The sequence below is a fragment of the Triplophysa rosa genome, linkage group LG13 (genome assembly GCF_024868665.1).
Source record: "Triplophysa rosa linkage group LG13, Trosa_1v2, whole genome shotgun sequence".
Taxonomy (NCBI): Eukaryota; Metazoa; Chordata; class Actinopteri; order Cypriniformes; family Nemacheilidae; genus Triplophysa; species Triplophysa rosa.
In genome coordinates, this window is record NC_079902.1 from 19186658 (window position 1) to 19204609 (window position 17952).

Here is a 17952-nt window from a genome sequence, read left to right on the forward strand (position 1 = left end):
CACACTGATGGTATGATGTGTACACACGAAGCTCTTCCGGATCTCAGCCTTGAATGTCCTATACCGGTGTCCTTAAACGATGCTGGTGCCGAAAATGATGATGGTGCCACGTTAGAGGGCTTTATTTTTGGTTTATCACACACTGCACCGCATGAACGACACCGGGAGTTTTCAGCCTCGGGCGTACACAGATCAAAAGCTGTTTACCGAGCCGTAGACAGAGTTAGAGATTAAGGAAGAGAGAGAGGATTGAGATCGCTGAAGCTCCTCTCCCATCAGATAATACCACTGGCCCAGGTCGGGATACAGAAGAGAAACCAAGGCTCCAGACTACGGGATGTATAAATAAACGCAAGCTGAGTAAGTATACGACAGCGGATGACATTAATAATAGATCGTAATTTACCGTGAAAGCGTTGAGGTTTTAGTTTGGACGCCGGCGGTAGTGCGATGCGAGTGCGAGTTTGAGTTCCCTTCAGCCCCGGGAGTAATAACTCGAATCCCAGGCTTCACTCTGCGGCCTACTAAACAGAAACGCAGAGTTCAACTGTCGTATTGCGTCATTAATACGCAATTTGCCATAACATTCAATACTTATATCGTCTTCGTGTGTACTAGAGAACAAATAACATTTTTATTGTGGAAAAAAATGAGGTTGTGTTTTTGAGTGCGATGTCTTAAGATGAGTTGGTAAGCTAACGAATGTGTGAGTAAATATATCGGTCTTTGCATTTATAGACAGATTTTATTTCTTGGTTTATGTTGTTTGTGTTCTGAAATAAAGAAACTCTTTGTTTAACGTTAGTTTGTGTCTTTGCTGTAACGTTAGTTTATGAATGTGTCTCAAAAAGACAGTGAGGCGTCTACCTAGTGGTCGTATGAGGTTATGGTATATATAAGATATTGTTCAACCTGCTTATTACAGTAATCTATAGACTTGTAGGCCTGGTTTCACAGACCAAGTTTAAGGCTGGGAACTATAATGAATGTGTTTAACAGTCTTAACTGAATATAACTTGCCCAGAAATATCTTAAAATATGTCTCTGCCATTGTTTTGTTTCGAGATGCACACCAGTAATGTTTTCTTAAAAGGCATTTTTATAAAAGCAACATACATATCTGAATTCTACTAAGGCATAGTCCTGGCTTTAGCTAAACTGTGTCTGTGAAACTTTTCTATAGCTCAATTGGTAGTGCATTAAAAACGGAGAGGTCAGCGGTTTAAATCCCAAGAAACACAAACTGATTAGTGTCTAACTATAATGCACTGTAAGTCGCTTTGGTTAGAAGCGTCCGCCAAATGTGTAAACGTGGATTCAATAATCAGGTTGGATTGTGAATGAAAACATAGACAACAGGTGTAGCTTCAAGAAAAGAAGATTATGACTGGTGTAAGAAGGATTGTGTGGAAGTGTCTCAAGGTCACTGTTTGGTCAGTGTGACAGAGAAAAAGGGGGGTTGTAGATGGATAAGCTTTAGAGATGGTATACAGAAAACCACGTGTAAAAGAATACAGAAAAGTGTGATAAAGGCATTAAGGCACACCCTTTACTGGTGAGTCAGGAGTTGTGACACAGACAGCTAAAGCATGATCAGGTTTCGACATATGTGTACACAGATGTACTTCAGGTTGCACAATGCAGTCTTCTTGTGCACATTTTAACGTGTATGTTTTATCTTGTAAAAACAGATACGGAACAGGTATGGAGCTTTTTGCAAAGGACAGGTTAAGGTCGGGTTACGAGTTCCTATCTTATGTTTATAATTATCTCCTTCTAGATAGCGCTTGGGGCTGTGAACGGGAACGGCAGTGTTCTAGAAACGCACGCTCATCAATGTCATCCATGCGCCTCGAAGGAAGAAGAACGGCCTCGGGAGACACTATGCAGGCTTAAAATGGTCTTGGGCGCTGATGTGTCACCACGACTTGGAGTTTTCGAGCCCGGACGCAGACTGATCGAGTGCATTTACGATGCTGGACGCGCGCTTGCGTGCAGGCGCGGTATTTTTGTGTATGAACATTTAAAAAACAACTCTGCTGCATTACCATGTGGAATTCCCCACTCGCAAGATTCACGTGATTGTGGCTTAGGACACCAGTTCTTCTGCTCACTTTTTGGCCAGTATCAAAGTCCAAGCATAGATCACTTTGGAGTGGAGAATAAGCTCTCATGTAGGGCACAAGACATTAAGAGCCTGTTTTATGTTTTCTACTTCTGGTCTTTTTTTAGACTGTAACTGTTCTGGGGGAATCAGGACTCTCATTGATAGAAAAGTCATATTTTCTATAGTTTTATTCCCTCATGCTTTTTGTTTTACGGTTATTGTATACCTCGCACCAAAACGCTGTTATCTGCTTTTTTGTAGTGTGACATCGTGATCACATGCGCTCATCCTGTGATGCTTTAAGAGATACGAGATCTGTCTGTGAGCAAGTTATGTATGAATGCTGAATGAATATTTCTCAACTGCTGCTTCCCTTGAGCTCTTTTCTGTGTAACACGGGCTTACCAGAGTTTTGCACTAAAAGAGCTTTGCCGTCACTTTATTTTCCTTTTATCGACCAAATCTTGTTACATCCAAGCCATATGAACTTATTTTTGATGAGACTAGACCTATTTTTGTATTACAGTGAAGTCATAGGATCATACATTACGTGTATATAAATTAGTTGTTGTTTTTTTATGCTACGCCACATATGCACTGAGCTATTTCATGTTCATTTTAAATAAGGAAAGAAATGCACCTCTTTTCTTAGGAACACGCACATATGCTGTAAAAGTTATTGTTACCATGGCTACCGACCATGCTCACTCAGGTGGGAAACAGATTTTCGTTTCTCTCTGACCCCGCCCCCATTCCCTGTTTTTGTGACGCCTTCAAATGCCTGTGGGTCTCAGTGTGGGCGGGGCTCTTGGAGACCCCTCCCTGTCCCGCCCATTCCGGCCCAGTCGCTATGTGCCTGTGTCCGCAGCAACAGCCTTCCTTGTGGGAGCCACAACTCTGTTTCTCTGTTTCACGTAAGGAGAACATTCATAAATTGTGAATTTTTTTGTATGAATGCATTAGTGTTAAATGAAGTGTAAGGCAGTCAACTCTCTGCAGGTGTCCGTGGCTATCAGAGCGATTCTCCTCCTCCATTCCTCTCTATAATGCTGTGGTCTTCCTCTTTACACTGGCCAACTTCTGTATGGCCACATTCATGGACCCAGGCATTTTTCCCAGAGGTATGCGCTTGATTTTATTCACATTTACCGGGAGATAAGTAAACCCACCCTACGATCTTGTTTGAGTGACATTTAATATTTGTTGTCTTGTGATTTTCATAACAATTAAGCAGATCTTTTATTGTGTGTTTTGCAGCGGAGGAAGATGAGGATAAAGATGACGATTTCCGAGCTCCCCTTTATAAGACAGTGGATGTGAGGGGCATTCAAGTGCGCATGAAGTGGTGCTCGACGTGTCGGTTTTACAGACCACCACGCTGTTCGCACTGCTCCGTGTGTGACAATTGTGTAGAGGTACACATACCTACACACACCCACAGTCTTGAAAGTTTCATTTGTATGCTTTTTTGTTATTTTATTATTTTTTAAACAGTGTGTACTCATGTGTGTCGTGTTTAGGACTTTGATCATCACTGCCCATGGGTGAACAATTGCATCGGGAGGCGGAACTATCGTTATTTTTTTCTGTTTCTGCTCTCGCTCACTATTCACATTATGGATGTGTTTGGCTTCAGTCTGCTTTATATCCTACATCACACTAAACAGCTAGATCAGGTTCACTCGGGAGTCACGTATCCTTTACACGCTGTTGTCCTTTTGAAACCTCCATATTTCGTTTTTTTATTTTTGTCATAAATCATTATTATTAGTCATCCTTATCCATATGTTTGTCACTAGGTTTTGCAAATATCGAATCAATAAAAAGTATTAAAAAGTGCTTGTCAACTTTGACAACACAGTATTTAATAATTAAAAAATATCCTGAAAAACAGCAAATTTGTACATAAAAGGGTTTGGAAGGACAGCGACGATATATTTGCGCATAGTGGGTTGTCATTTATTTATCGTTTTTAAACACATATTTGTAGATAAAAGCTGTGCATGAATGTTTTCATACAGAAACTGTATAATTCATCAATGTATTTGTCTGAATTTTAATTATAAATAATATCAGAGGTTGAACAACTAAATGACCCCACAATTCATCAATTAGAAAAATCTGTATAGGGGCCAGTGACGTACAGTATAATGACCACTTATCATGTGGTGTGACCAATAATATCAATAATTGTATTAAATTAAAGATCAAATATTTCTAGTTTCTGTGGCTAAAATATGAATCTCTGATACAGTATGCTTAAAGGCCCACTGTAATGCCTTGGAATGCGCAACATTATTTGATATGTTGACGTAATTTCAACTGAGAGCGAGACATATCGAGTGACCCCGTCCCCTTTTAAAAAAAAACAATAGCATTTCGTTTACGGCACACAGCCTGGCAAAGCTGCATTTAAAGGAGCAATATGGAATTTTTAAGAGGATCTATTGACAGAAATGCAATATAATATACAAAACTATTTCTTCAGAAGTGTATAAAGACTTTACATAATGAACCGTTATTTTTGTATTACCTTAGAATAAGCTATTTCTATCTTCATACAGAGCGGGCCTACGTACATTTACGCATTTTGCAATGTACGCTTTTATCCAAAGCGACTTACATTGCATTATACTATACATTTGTTTGTAAGTATGTGCAATCCCTGGGATCGAACCCATGACCTTGGCGTTGCTAACGCCATGCTCTAACCACAGAGCCACAGGAAAGCTCGTTGATGGTTAATGGTTAATGGTTAGACTGTCTGGATCATCCCCATCTCCAATCTATTGAATTATGTGTCATTCACCATGTAGGACATAATAAATGTGTGAACAAGTGGCTGATTTGAGGCGCCGCTTCTGCAGCTCTCATAGTGAAGGGGGCGGGACTCTTTGGATTCTAAAGCAGATTTGATTGGACGAGAACTTTGACGAGAGGCTGAAATGTAGTGTGATGTCATGGAATTTCTAGATTTTTTTGAGCGCACGTGCCACACTGTCAGTTTTGAACGCTTATATCTTCTAAATGGGAATTTTGTCAGCGCGCAGGAGCATATCAGTTTATTGATGTCCTTGAGGCTAATCTTTTTTTAATAAAAGGAAAAAAACTTTCATTTTGATTTCACTGGGCCTTTAAGTGAATACTATTTTTTTTTTAATTATCAGTTGATTTTCAGAAAAAAATACATTTGTTAACTACCTTTAAAAAGAACTCTGAAATTAAAAAACAAAAATATAAGATCATTAATTAACAAAACTCAAAGAAAAGCAAATACTTTAGTTCTAAAAACTTTAAATACTGAAAAGTGAGAATTTTTTTAAGTGTTAAGCTTAAGATTTGAATGTAAATCACGGTCGCACCACTTGACATGGCCAATTCATCTTCATGAAAAAACACTACAATCACTTCATTTAAAATGTTAATATGCATTGATGTGTACACTACATTCTTAATGTTTGATAATTGATAATTAATTGCAATTGATGTTAATTATTTATTTTTAAATTGGCCTGTCAAAAATCCTTATACATCATAGACGCATACATTAAAAATAAAAGTTAATCTGTTCATCTCTGTTGTTGGTATCCTTAACACTTCACTCAGTATGGCAGTAATGTGTGTAGCTGGTTTATTCCTAGTTCCAGTTGCAGGACTCACTGGGTTCCATTTTGTCCTTGTAGCAAGAGGGAGAACAACCAATGAACAGGTGTGTGTATGTGTTGGCCGTGTGTGTGTATACAATTATGTGTAAATTATTCAATTGTCATCTTTTCACCCTCAGGTGACTGGAAAGTTCAGGGGTGGCGTTAACCCTTTCACGCACGGATGTTTGAAAAACATTGGAAACGTTCTTTGCAGCTCACTGGCTCCCAGGTTCACAATCTTATGTTCCTCACAAAGACTGATGAGGTTTGTCCCTTTGGTACTGTTCTAATTGTCAGTGAACGGGTTTTTGTGTGAAGGTATATGGGACGGTTGAGAAAGCCTCATTCCATTCAGGTCCAGCCTCCGTTTCTGCGTCCACCTTTATCTGAAGCCCAGCTAGAAGCTAAAGTCTTGGATAATGGCATCCAGCAGGTACAAAAACATACTAGCTTTCATTGTGAAAATATATGTGGTATGCAGCCACAATGCTTTCCAAATATACCTAGTTATTGTTTTTGAACATATTCTTTAAATAAATGATTATTTAACGCAGTCCGTTTTATTGCACATTCTAAATAGACATTTGAAACAGCTGCTGTGTTATATATCTGACTGAAAATATAGTAAGAGTAGGCTCATGAAATCTCTATGTGAGTAAGACATTTTCGCTCTGTGTGTATCACAGTCTAAAAGTAGTCTGGAAATCATGGAGAGCCTGTCCACCGATGCCGACCCCCCTCCACCCCCAAAACCAGAGCACAGATACCCTGGGCTGCCTCACACACAAAATGAAGGTTAGTGTACACACAAACGCATTACACACAGTTTTATGTCTAGTATGGCGTAACAGATTCATCACACTCTTTTCTTCCAATCAGAGTGCAGCTTGCTGACTGAAGCTCCTCCCACAGCCTCATTGTATAAATACAGGCCGGCCTCAGCACATTCCAGCAAGGTATGCTTTTCTGCTGCGCCGCCTACACTTAAGCGTGCTTACTAGGATGTCAAAATTGTTTTGTTTCTTTGAGACAACCATGATCTACTAGATGAGTTGCTTTGCATTCATTTTTGTGTTAATGCATTGATTCCTTTCTTTGATTATTTTGCTTGAATATCTCAAATCAATGGCAGGCAGTCAGCGAGTAAGTTTAGATGTGAGCCATCTGTTTTGTTATGGTGTACTTGGCACAATGCTGTGTGTTTTGATCATCTTAACTCTTCAATTGTTGCGTTTGGTTCAAGCTGGACTCTTTCCTGTTGTCTGTCCCTCTCGAAATCCCCCTTCCTTTTCTTTCACCCATACCTCAAAGATGGCATGAATCTGGTGTCAAGTCCACCTTTGAGTTGTATTAAACACAATTCTTGTGCTTTCATACATGCTTTGTCCTTTTATACGGTGTGGTGTGCTCATCCTTCATCTCTCTGGTGATGGTTCAGCTGTCGGGGCCGTTTGGTGTACTCTCTCTGTCTTTGTTTTTCCTCTCAGATGACCCGAGGGAACAGTATGACCGAATCTTCCTCAGTCCCTGTCACCACGGGTCAGCCCAGCTACCGCTCGGACCCCAGTCTGTCAAGCCGGGGTGGTGCAGGGTGCCGTGGGGGAGGGGAGGTGGGTAGAGCAGGCTCGGGGGGACTGGGTGGGGTCTCCGCGTATGGAGGGCGTTCTTATCCTTCTTTCACTGACACCCTCCTCCAATCGGCGGCAGCCTCTTGCTCCTCCAGCCTTCGCTCCGCCCACACAGCGCACAACGCCCTCGGACCACTTATTTCTGAGGGTACGACATCCACTAGCTATAAGAGCCTAGCCAATCAGACGCGCAACGGTAGCCTGTCGTACGAAAGTCTGCTGACGCCCTCCGAAAGCCCGGAGTTCGAGTCTGCCGCTCATGAGCTGTCCCCACCCAGACCACACCCTCCACACTCTCTTAGCACAGCACCAGGGGCCCCGCCTCTACTGGGGTACACTTCCCCGTTCCTGTCTGCTCAGCAGAGGGAGGGCTCTCTCCAGGCCTGCCCTGCCCCCCTAAGACCCTCCCCCAACAGAGCTTTCCTGCACCCAACAGGCTCACCCCCTTCTCGGGCTCCGCCCCTTTCACCTCGCGCTCGCTCATTGGGCTCCCCTCCTTCTGGCCCCGCCCCTGGCCATACACCTCTTGGCAAATCAGTGTCCTACGCAGGTGGCGCCGAATTACAACACCGCCCAGCTAGCTCAGGGGGCGGGACTACAATGCAGAAGTGAGTAGTGCCTGCAAATTGTAGTCTTCTCCTTTTCACCCCCCCCCTAAAAAAACCTGCATGTGTGTGATGGTCAAGTAGATCTATGAGGTTCGGTGTTCGTGTTTGTATTCTTTTGGTTTGGTCTCCTTGTGTCCAGTAACACTGTTTCTCTCTTCCTGCAACCCACGGCTGTTCTTACCTTTGAGTTTTTTTACCCACCCGTCCATCTTTTTCTGTCCTTTTTCCTCTTCTTTCCATTACGTCCTCTCCCCCTCCTGCCTTGTGGCCATAAGGATGACTATGTCTCTGTGCTAAGGTTTGTCTCTTTCTTCATAATTTCAATGTCTAAAAGCCAACATGAAAGTAAACTCTTCCTTAAAATGAATCCGTTCAAAATACAAATCTGTTCTTGTTGTAAATGATTCATCCGTGCACTCAGAAATACAGCACTTGAACTAAATTTGGTTCACAAATAGTTAATGTTGGCTTTAAACCTAGCGTATGCAAATACATCTTTTGCTCGCATTGTCTTTGTTGCGTTAAATATACTGCCAAACCTTTAATGCAGTGGTTCTCAAACTTTTTTGTTGTAAGGCCCCCTTTGAGTAGTTTGCATCGCTTTGCGGCCCCCACAGGGTTCCTACGCGTTTTGGAAAAGTATGGATTTTTATGTGATTGTTTTCCAGGTCTGGATTAGTATGGAAAAAAGAAATCAAGAGTCAAGCACAAGGTCAGCTTTATGTGAAAGAGAGTGTAGCTAAATGTTTAATTAAAAAAATGTTAGGGGGTCGTCCACATGTCGCGTCTAAAAACGTGCAAAATGCTGGCTCTTTACAGAGCACTCGGGAGTTTGCGCTCCCAATTTGAGCGTGCTTGACGCACGTCAACGTTTAAATAACGAACCTGACTAAACGGCCGATTGTAATATCCTATTATGCAAACTACAAAATGCTGAAACGAGACGAAAACATGAGCAGACCTTCACTAGTTCATCCTAAACTGCATGGCATTGAAACAGGTGCGTTAGCCTATTAAAATAACAATATTATTTGCAAATATTTCAAATGCATCAATGAATTCTTGTACTTTAATTCTCTTTCTTTATGCAACTTTTGTAATTTGATGTCTATGTCTGTAGCTACATAAAAAGTCAAAGGAATAGTGCTTACATGTGTCATTCCAAACCCAAATGCTCTTGAAAGATGTATTTCAGTCTGGTAATATTTGTATAAAAATATCAATTGACCATGTGTTTACTCATCACTGATAAACATAAAAAGACATGGTTTTAGCTATTGTTATCTAATTTGCACTCCAATTGTTCTAAAATGCACATATGTAGCTCAAGAAAATCTTTTTCTTGTTTGGGACAAACTCAGTTTTTGGACCTCGGTATTTCTAAAATCCTGCATACGGCCCGGATTGAACGTCGTCAAATTTTGAAAGAAGTCAAGTTAATGGACTTTAGTTCTCTTTTCATGTTCATTAATGAATTATATTTCACCAATCCTTCTGTTGCTGTGGGTTGAAGGTTTACAGTTATTTAATTTGACAAATTATTAACATTGCACTAAATTCCAATAGAATGTTGTGCATTGAACATTTCTTGGTTTGATGTTAATTTGTATGAGGTATAGCTACAACAGTCCACTGATTATTTGGCAAAATATTATAATAACATACATGTGAACAGTTTGATTTTTAAAACCACTACTCTTTTCAGATGTTAAAAATGGTCTGAAAAATCTTCAGGGAAGTCTGTATGTTTGAGTCTGGAAAAGTTTGGAATTTCAAAAATTGCGTAGGAACCCTGCCCCCAAATAAATACTTAAAATCTTAAACTTAGAAATGTAATTTAACCCAAAACATATTCAGTTATACAATGCTGGGACATCAATTCTTTTGGTTGGTGGCCTTATTTTTCTGGTGTTTGATTACATAAAGTTTATGATAAATCTCTATAACTCATAAAATACCACAAAATCTGTGGCCCCCCGGATACATTTTGGGGCCCCCAGTTTGGGAACCACTGCTTTAATGCATCTTATAAAAGACTGTGCATGTGTGGTATTAAAAGGATAGTTCATTTACTCACCCTCTTGTCATTTCCAACCTGTCTGACTTTATTCGTTCACAGAACACAGAGAAGATATTTTGAAGAATGTTGTTAAGTGAATGGGTACCGCTGTTGTTCGGTTACCAACATTCTTCAGAAGATCTTTTGTTGTGTTCTGCGGAAGAAATAAATTCATACAGGTTTGAAAAGAGTAAAGGATGACAGAATGTTCATTTTTGGATGAACTATCCCTTTAATTTTAATGGACGTTTTGTGTGCATAAGTTTACTTACATTTCTCTCTTTCTCCTCCACTCCAACCAATCAGCTCGACTCTTAGACAAAACATGGCCAATCATAACGCCTACGCGCACAAACCCGCAGGAGGGGTGAAGAAAGTGACTGGGGTTGGAGGAACAACTTATGAGATTTCAGTGTGAATGACAGCTGAGAATCACGACCCGCTCCGTTTTCAACCTTTAATCCCGATCGGATGGATGAGGGCTGCTCGACCACATGCAAAAGAGCATTCAAGACTTCTTAAGTGATTTACAGTCAAACTTCATCAGTCACTGTGGAGGACATCATGTGATAACATGGACCAGTGACCGGTCTGCGTTTTGTTTTCTGAACATCAATGGTACACAGGTTTCACAAAATTTCTAATTTAAAGAATCATTTGGTAATTAAATGTATTATCAGTTTATACACAGGACTGTCCAATGATCTACGGACATTCAGTCTTAGTAGGCGGGACCACATGAGACGTGCTGTCATGACTAATGACTGACATCTCATTGACTTCAACAGAAACCAGATGCCTCTCAACAGACAGCCAATAGGCATTTGAAATATTTACTACATGAATCACTGTTCATTCTTGCATATTTTACAGTCCTTTGTCTTAAAGGGATACTTCACCCAAAATGTATATCGTTTTAAATCTCTTGTTTTTCCCATCCCAATTTTGTTTTCAATGCAGTGTAAAATGTTTTAAATAATCTTTGAGCTGCTAAAAAAGTAGTCCAAAACACTCATGTGCTATATTATAATCTGATGTCCTTAAAATACCTTTGCGTGTCATTTTGAGTTTCTCTCTCGGATCTCTGTGCATATATTCATGTATCTTTTCTGATTTCATTTTTGGGTGAATTATTCCTTTCAACTTTTTTAAAACTTTTTTTAAATATCATTTTATACAGGTACAGATGTATTATTATGAGTATTACGTTTATTAAGATAAGAATAACGAGATGCAGGCATAGGATGTATGATTGTAACGACAGGTGGGTGGTGTTTGTCAGATTTATATGGCTGCATCAGCCTGATGGAATTCCAAAGAGACAAGCCGGGTCAGGGACCTGACAGCACATTCGACAGATAGGGGTGAATGTATCTACAAAGACACATCATTTATGTTATTAGAGCACAAAATGTTTGTTTTGTTATCTTATACTAAAGATATTGTATGCAAAATGTAACGCAGTGTCCATTCGAGAGCCATATTCCCTTGACGCGAGGTCAGCCAATCAAAAGAGAGTTTATTTATTGAGCCAGATGATGTCATTGTTCTGGTCACCTGCAACTTCATGCTGGATGCACAATCGTGTTGATATTGAAACTTAAATTTAATCTTTAATGTTTTGTTTTAAACTGGACATTGGTTCAAATAAACAACCAAAGTACAAACAGAATCACAGTTATAGATTTATGCTCATGTAATTATCTGACTGTTTAACATGAGCAGGTTTCAACCACCTTTTTGGCTCAGCTAAGAAGCGTCCGTATTTGCTTCAGTGCGGAATGTCAACACAGGGTGGATTCAGGTCATTTAGGACCCTTTTCATTAAGAAAAATATGCAAAAGTGGCCCAATTTTCCCTTAATTCCCCCTAGACCTTTTATTGTTTGTCATTTCCATCATGGGTATGATTCAGTCTGCACACTGGCTGTGATGTGTAATGATGCTTAGTAGATTGTTGTTTTATGGACAGAATGCAGACTGTTTACACCCTTGTGTATTCCTTTTTTACGCTACTGGCTCTGATGGTTAGATTACACTACACAACGTGAATCCCAATTTTTGCCCCTAGGTTGCTGTAGAGGTTGAATCACTGCAACCATTACAGACAATCAGCCTTTTTTTACCCCAGAATATCAAATATTTTAATTATTTTAATATTTATTCTTTTGACGGAATAAATTTGTATGATGGTACAAAAATGGAATCCTCTTAACACCCAGTTGAAATGGAATGGGTGGGTAATGAAAGTAAAGGTCAAGAGTTTGATGCTCGGTGATTTCATGTATCATTCTCCTTTTTTCCTGTTGCTTTTTGTAAAGCTGCCCAAGTGTATGATGTGTAGTGTTTTAAAGTCGTTTCCATTTTAAACCGTTGTGTAGTGTAATCCAGTCTTGAGTCATGAGCAACACATTTTCAACAATAAATAAAACAGGAGTGAACAAGTTATGTTTTTCTGCCACATCTTGAATCTGAAAACAGCTTGAAATTCATTTATATTAGCACAATGGCATTTGTAAACACCTTAAACTTAAAGCAACACTTTGTAGTTTTTCGATCTTAAAATAATGTCTATTTGTAATTGATAATTATTTCAGTAGTAGAACAATTCTTAACCAGACGAATTCTACTGCCACTGCTACCTGAGCAGCCTCATAGCGGCTTCAACCACACTCTGTAAGTTCTGTGTTTGGGTCAGTACACACATCCCCTGCCCGGGGAAGAGTGCCACATGGTTTCCAAACGACGTTTCTGCATTCGCCAGTTTCATCAGATCAGTAAATAAATTCATGTGTATTGTGCTGCCCACTAGGAAGCTCATACAGTGACATTATTTACAACACTGGTAACAGACAAATGCGCTTTTCAACCACATGGGGGACCCGTGAGCAAAAGTTCTAAAGTGTTGCTTTAAAAAAAATATATGTATAAAGTGTGTATCAAGGGGGTGCAAAACCTTTGGGATTTATTTTTGATGTGCTCACTAAATGGTTGGTTAAAATGCAGCTAAATCTTATTTAAGGAGTAGTGTAGGCTTCTAATTCACTAAAACCCAGAATTGCAGTGTATCACTTTCTCAAGGTGTAGATTTTTTTGTTTTTTAGATTTAGTTAAAAACAAGCAGTGCAAGCAATAATCCTGTGAACGAAATAACTAATGCTGATAAAATTCTTCTAGTTTAAATTTCTATCTATGGTCAAGATGCAGATGAAAGACTAAAAAAGCTGCAAAAGAGAAAGACAGAATGCTAAAACGGACAGAAAATTACAGGAAAAGGCAGAGAGTCAAAAGATGATGTGGAAAGCTTTTTAAATGTGCAAATTCAGAAATATCCACATGTAACAATTAAAGCAAAACCTTATACAAGAATTTGTGAATAAAACATGACTATTCATTACTGGAATAACAACTCGACGAGGCTTTTAGGGTAACAGGAACATGCTACATTTTAATTTCAGTGACTTACATATAGAATGTACTCAAAATAATTAAGAAGTTATTTTTATTTCAAAATATACATATGGATAAAAAAGCCAAAAAACAACAGGAAAGTTTTAAACTTGAAAAGAATGTGACACTATTCTAGTAAATATACAAAATACTTTGTCAACTAGTTAAACTGTTTAGAGAAAAATATATTCATGAACGAATATCTACAACACATTTAGAATCGCAGTCCAGTTACCATACTAAAGTACGGCTATTAGTAACAAAGTTAATTTCTCTAATATGATGCTTTTTATATGCAAGTATTGTTCCTCTCTGGCACTGTTTATACAGCGTTTCATGTTTCTGGAAGTGTAATGTAAACCAAGAGAAGTATCAATGAATGTTCACATTACCTTAAGGTTGTAGTGACTAGTGAAAGTCTTCTTTAACATTTAAAAAGCTGGTGCAACTGGTAGATAACTGGTCAATTATATATTGTAGTTAGTTACTGATATTTCCTTTGGGTGTCCAATCAACTGGAAAGAAAGAGAGGAGATAAAATATGAATGGTGTTTACATATTTCCTTTTAAAACAAGTTTTAGGGTGGTATTGCCCCTTATTTTAAAATTGTCAATATCCTTTACATCACGGCTGTGACGTAGTGCTAGTTAAATGTTTAACCAACAAATTGTGCAAACAAACATGCAACACTGATGCAGGCATCTGGTGGTACCAGGCAACCACTGCCTCCTGCCAAGTCTGAGTCCACATGTCATCATCTAACTCTGCATCCCTGCCAAATGTCTGCCATTGAGCTTTCCTGTCCCAGAATGCTCTACTCTGGCTTCAGTAGCCGACACAGACAAACAAAAAGGCCCACAGTGAATCACAGAGAGCGCCACTGACAGAAATCAGATCGGTCTGCATTCACCAAGAGAGGCAGACAGTGACCATCAGTGATGGGAACAGACGGCCTCACATAGAACCATTAGAGACTTACGTTTTCTTGTCTTTGTCTTTTTTGATGGCAAAGGAACCCTGAAGAGACTGTATTGTTTCAGCAGCCACTTTCCTCCTGTTGAAGGCGTTTACCTCATCTTCTAAATCTCTGCGCTTCTCCTCCAGATTCCTCTTTTCTTCCTGATGAGTACGTTTTAGCATCTCAAACCTTTCATGAAGCTGGGAACATTAGAATAGCGACAAACATCATTTCAAACCTGTTTGACGTTCTTTCACAGAACACAAAATATAGTTTGAAGAATGTTGATAACCAACAGCGGTACCCAATTACTTGCATTGTTTTTTTTTTGTCCATACAATAGAAATGAATGGGTACCGCTGTTGTTCGATTACCAACATTAATATTCATAAAATGAAAATGATAAAAATGTTACATTACCTCTCTCTCTTTCTCCTTAAGCTCCACCTCTGTCTCTTTCACTTTGTTTACAAACATCTGTCTCAACTGCTCTTCTTTGAGTTGTAGCTCCCCAATAAATTCTTTCCTCTTGGCCACATATGTCTCCTGCAGACTAGAGATTGAACAGCATTAACAGTTCCTCAACTGACCTCATTGGAAATGAACTGTGTTTCCATGACGATTACGTGATACATTGTTACATAATCTACTTGAGAGAAATTGGCATTATGTTAGATGATGTAGCACCGATGCATCATTAGTACCTAAAAGGCTCGCTGTCAGCGTCTGTATCTTTGAAGCCCATCTCCTCTAGTTTGCAGCGACGGTACAGCTCATAGTGTCTGGCATGGGTCTGTTCCCTCAGGTCCAACATGTTGACACGAATTAGCATCTCTCGGAGCTTCACAAAATCACAGTGACTCTCGTTCTCCACTGAGGAGAAAACATCAGAATGGGATCGTTTCTCAAAGTTAGGATATGATTGTGTTTACAGTTTAGTTATTTTTGCAATAAAAAAGCTTTCATTTTGAGTGTTCACTTTAGAATTAGTCTGTTTGCATGTTGTGTTATGTTGTGTGATGAAGAATACGAGGCTTGTTTATGAGACGAAAGGCTTGTGCGAAACATACCTTGCACCACTCCCCATGGGTACTGTCTGGCTCGCACCATTTTGTTTCCAATTTTAACATCTTCACTGCTTCCAACCACAGCAAACGGCAGATGTGCCTGCAGCAAAACAAACACACATCTGACCGGCCTGACGGGTGTTTCTAAGGTACACACAGTGTTTATCCTTTTCAATGGATGACAGAATTGTTGCAAAACATTGAGATGACATCATCATCAACAAGTCTAAACAACTAATGCTCCCCATAATATCCTACTCAGCATTTTCTCTTACATTCATAGAAGAGTTGATTTCCGCAACAGCTTCATCATCTGTTGGAAACTGGTATATCTGAACACCGTTGCTGACCAGTTCACTCATGATCTTGAGCTTGAATTTTTGAAGTTCACTTTTGGAAACAGCGTCTGCCTTTGCGATGATGGGGATAATGTTGACCTAGATATAGTGAACCAAATAGCCACATGCATCAGAAACAATGTGCGAGTTTATACCATCAGCTTTATACCATTCGTAAACTGCATAATCCAGAACGCATCATGAATGACATGAGCGCATTGAAAACAATACCTTACTATCTAGTTTCTTCATAGTGACCAAATCTAGAGATTTCAACGAGTGCCCGGTAGGAGAAACGAAGTAGAGGCAGATGTGGATGCGTGAATCTTGATAGTCGTGAAGAGAACGTTTGATTTTAAGCTCCTCCTCTAGGAAGCTTTCAAACTGGGCGTCAATGTAGTCCACAACAGGTTTATAACTACAGAGAAACGAGAAACGAAAAGTACTAGACACGCCTAGACCTAGTCAAAAAAATCAGAGAAGTCTTCAGAAAATGTAATTCAAAGCGATCAAAGTGATCTTTCGCCAAACATGGAATGCATCACCTTTCTTCTTTATTAACCTGGTCCCCAAATCCCACAGTGTCCACAATGGTCAGCTTTAAATCCACGTTGCTTTCCTGCAGGTTATACGTTCTGGGCCGTAAGTACACGCCGTCCTGGAAATGGCTGACCTCTTCATTCTCAAAAGTGGTGTTAAATAGGGTGTTCATTAAGGTTGACTTGCCGATTCCGGTTTCACCTGTAAACGCCGTGCAAAGTGAAGTTGGTTTCACTATATTTTGCAACAATTCAAACATGTTTATGGTGATTGTATTAAAGACGTTCATGCTCACCTACACAGAGAATGTTGAAGCTGAATCCCTGGCTCACTGTTTTACTCACCAGCTGATCAGGTAGACTGTCAAAACCAACATGGCCGCTGAGGGAGAGAGACCTCATCTCCTCACACTGAAAGATTATGACATTGACACACCTGTGAAACCTTGGCAGTGCTCAAGTTAAGAACTGAAAGCAGCACATTTTGGGGATCAGGATCTTTTTCTCTGCATGGCAAATGCACACCGCATTTGAAGTCCAGAGAAGAAATGTCATCATCTAAACAGACTTTCAGACACGCTTGAACATATTGGTATGCATGGATGCGGGCACGAGTGATGATCACAGAGAAAAGCAGCATGCTGTGGTATTCAGAGCTGCTTACTTTCTACAAACACCAGGAAGTGTTTCACACAGTCTTCATCTGTTCTACTGCCCCACTCCAGTATTCTTAACACACACACACACTGGGACACAAAGAGCTCTTTATTGAGCCTGTCGTTTCTAAGTATTTGAAGATTTTCACAGCCCTCGCCCTCAGAAATATACTTCAAGTGCTGTGTTCACAAACTCCAATAAGTACTTTAAAATCATATATTAATGAAAGTAGAATTTTAGTCTAAACCCCCATTTTTAATGCAGAAATGTAAACATTAAAGTGTTTGGGACATACTGACTGAAGAAACAACTAAGAGCTTCTTATCTGCTTATAAGTGCTAATCAGCTTGTGATGGTTGAGAGTGAAGTTACCCACAGAAAGACCCTACTATACATATAACAATATATATAACAACTATAGTTAGTGAAATTTAACTATGCTGATATATAAATTATTACGTATAATCACAAAATACACGTGTAGAAAAGTCTCGCATACTAGGATGCATTAGGTAACGTTACTGCAGCATCGCAAAGTTTCGTGCAGGACTAAAAGTGACGTGTTTAAGTATAAATCGCAAACTCACGTAATCCTACATTTTAAAAGACAACCATCGAATGCATTGCATACATTATTGCAACCAAATAAATACCCCCATCTGTTATGTAAACATCGTTTACAAACGAATGTTTATGAACACTGTATCATAAATGAATAAGCTCGCATATCGTACCGAGAATAAGAATGCAAAGTAATTATAAGAGAGTGATATCTTACTGGATATATAGTTACATCCGTGTCAGCCATGCAGATACATACGATAGTACTGACGATATGGTTTCATTTATTGAGCTCTCTCTCTCTCTCTCTCTCTCTCTCTCTCTCTCTCTCTC

At 39.5% G+C, this 17952-nt stretch overlaps 2 protein-coding genes across 3 annotated transcripts; one reads left to right on the forward strand and one right to left on the reverse strand.

Annotated features, from left to right (window-relative positions):
- Positions 1-43: 43 nt before the first annotated feature.
- Positions 44-13621, forward strand: zdhhc5b (zinc finger DHHC-type palmitoyltransferase 5b). 2 transcript variants are annotated; one of them, XM_057349134.1, is made up of 13 exons: positions 44-360; positions 1781-3021; positions 3107-3228; positions 3365-3522; positions 3628-3800; positions 5714-5816; positions 5892-5983; positions 6073-6187; positions 6441-6549; positions 6634-6710; positions 7242-7990; positions 8266-8288; positions 10356-10443. In XM_057349134.1, the coding sequence occupies exons 2-12, from the start codon at positions 2885-2887 to the stop codon at positions 8285-8287; spliced, it is 1857 nt and encodes a 618-aa protein (XP_057205117.1). In that variant the 5' UTR covers positions 44-360; positions 1781-2884; the 3' UTR covers position 8288; positions 10356-10443. The 2 variants fall into 2 exon arrangements, with proteins under 2 accessions (XP_057205117.1, XP_057205116.1); XM_057349133.1 differs by lacking the exon at positions 8266-8288 and having other exon boundaries at positions 10356-13621.
- Positions 13355-17952, reverse strand: septin8b (septin 8b). The gene is made up of 10 exons (XM_057349135.1): positions 17837-17952; positions 16698-16812; positions 16408-16603; positions 16094-16280; positions 15800-15961; positions 15528-15624; positions 15162-15330; positions 14878-15010; positions 14479-14657; positions 13355-14013 (listed from the first exon to the last, which is right to left on the reverse strand). Exons 1-10 carry the CDS (start codon positions 17864-17866, stop codon positions 14010-14012), a joined length of 1272 nt encoding a protein of 423 aa, XP_057205118.1. The 5' UTR covers positions 17867-17952; the 3' UTR covers positions 13355-14009.

Bases quoted from the DNA above. Each gene is read 5' to 3' on its own strand.
- zdhhc5b (XM_057349133.1), top strand. From the start codon at position 2,885: ATGCCTGTGGGTCTCAGTGTGGGCGGGGCTCTTGGAGACCCCTCCCTG. The intron at 3,229-3,364 runs GTATGCGCTTGA...TGTGTTTTGCAG, and splicing joins CCCAGGCATTTTTCCCAGAG to CGGAGGAAGATGAGGATAAA. The intron at 6,711-7,241 runs GTATGCTTTTCT...TTTTCCTCTCAG, and splicing joins CCTCAGCACATTCCAGCAAG to ATGACCCGAGGGAACAGTAT.
- septin8b (XM_057349135.1), bottom strand. From the start codon at position 17,866: ATGGCTGACACGGATGTAACTATATATCCA. The intron at 16,813-17,836 runs GTAAGATATCAC...ATAATCTTTCAG, and splicing joins CGGATGTAACTATATATCCA to TGTGAGGAGATGAGGTCTCT. The intron at 15,011-15,161 runs GTACTAATGATG...TTCAATCTCTAG, and splicing joins GCTGACAGCGAGCCTTTTAG to TCTGCAGGAGACATATGTGG.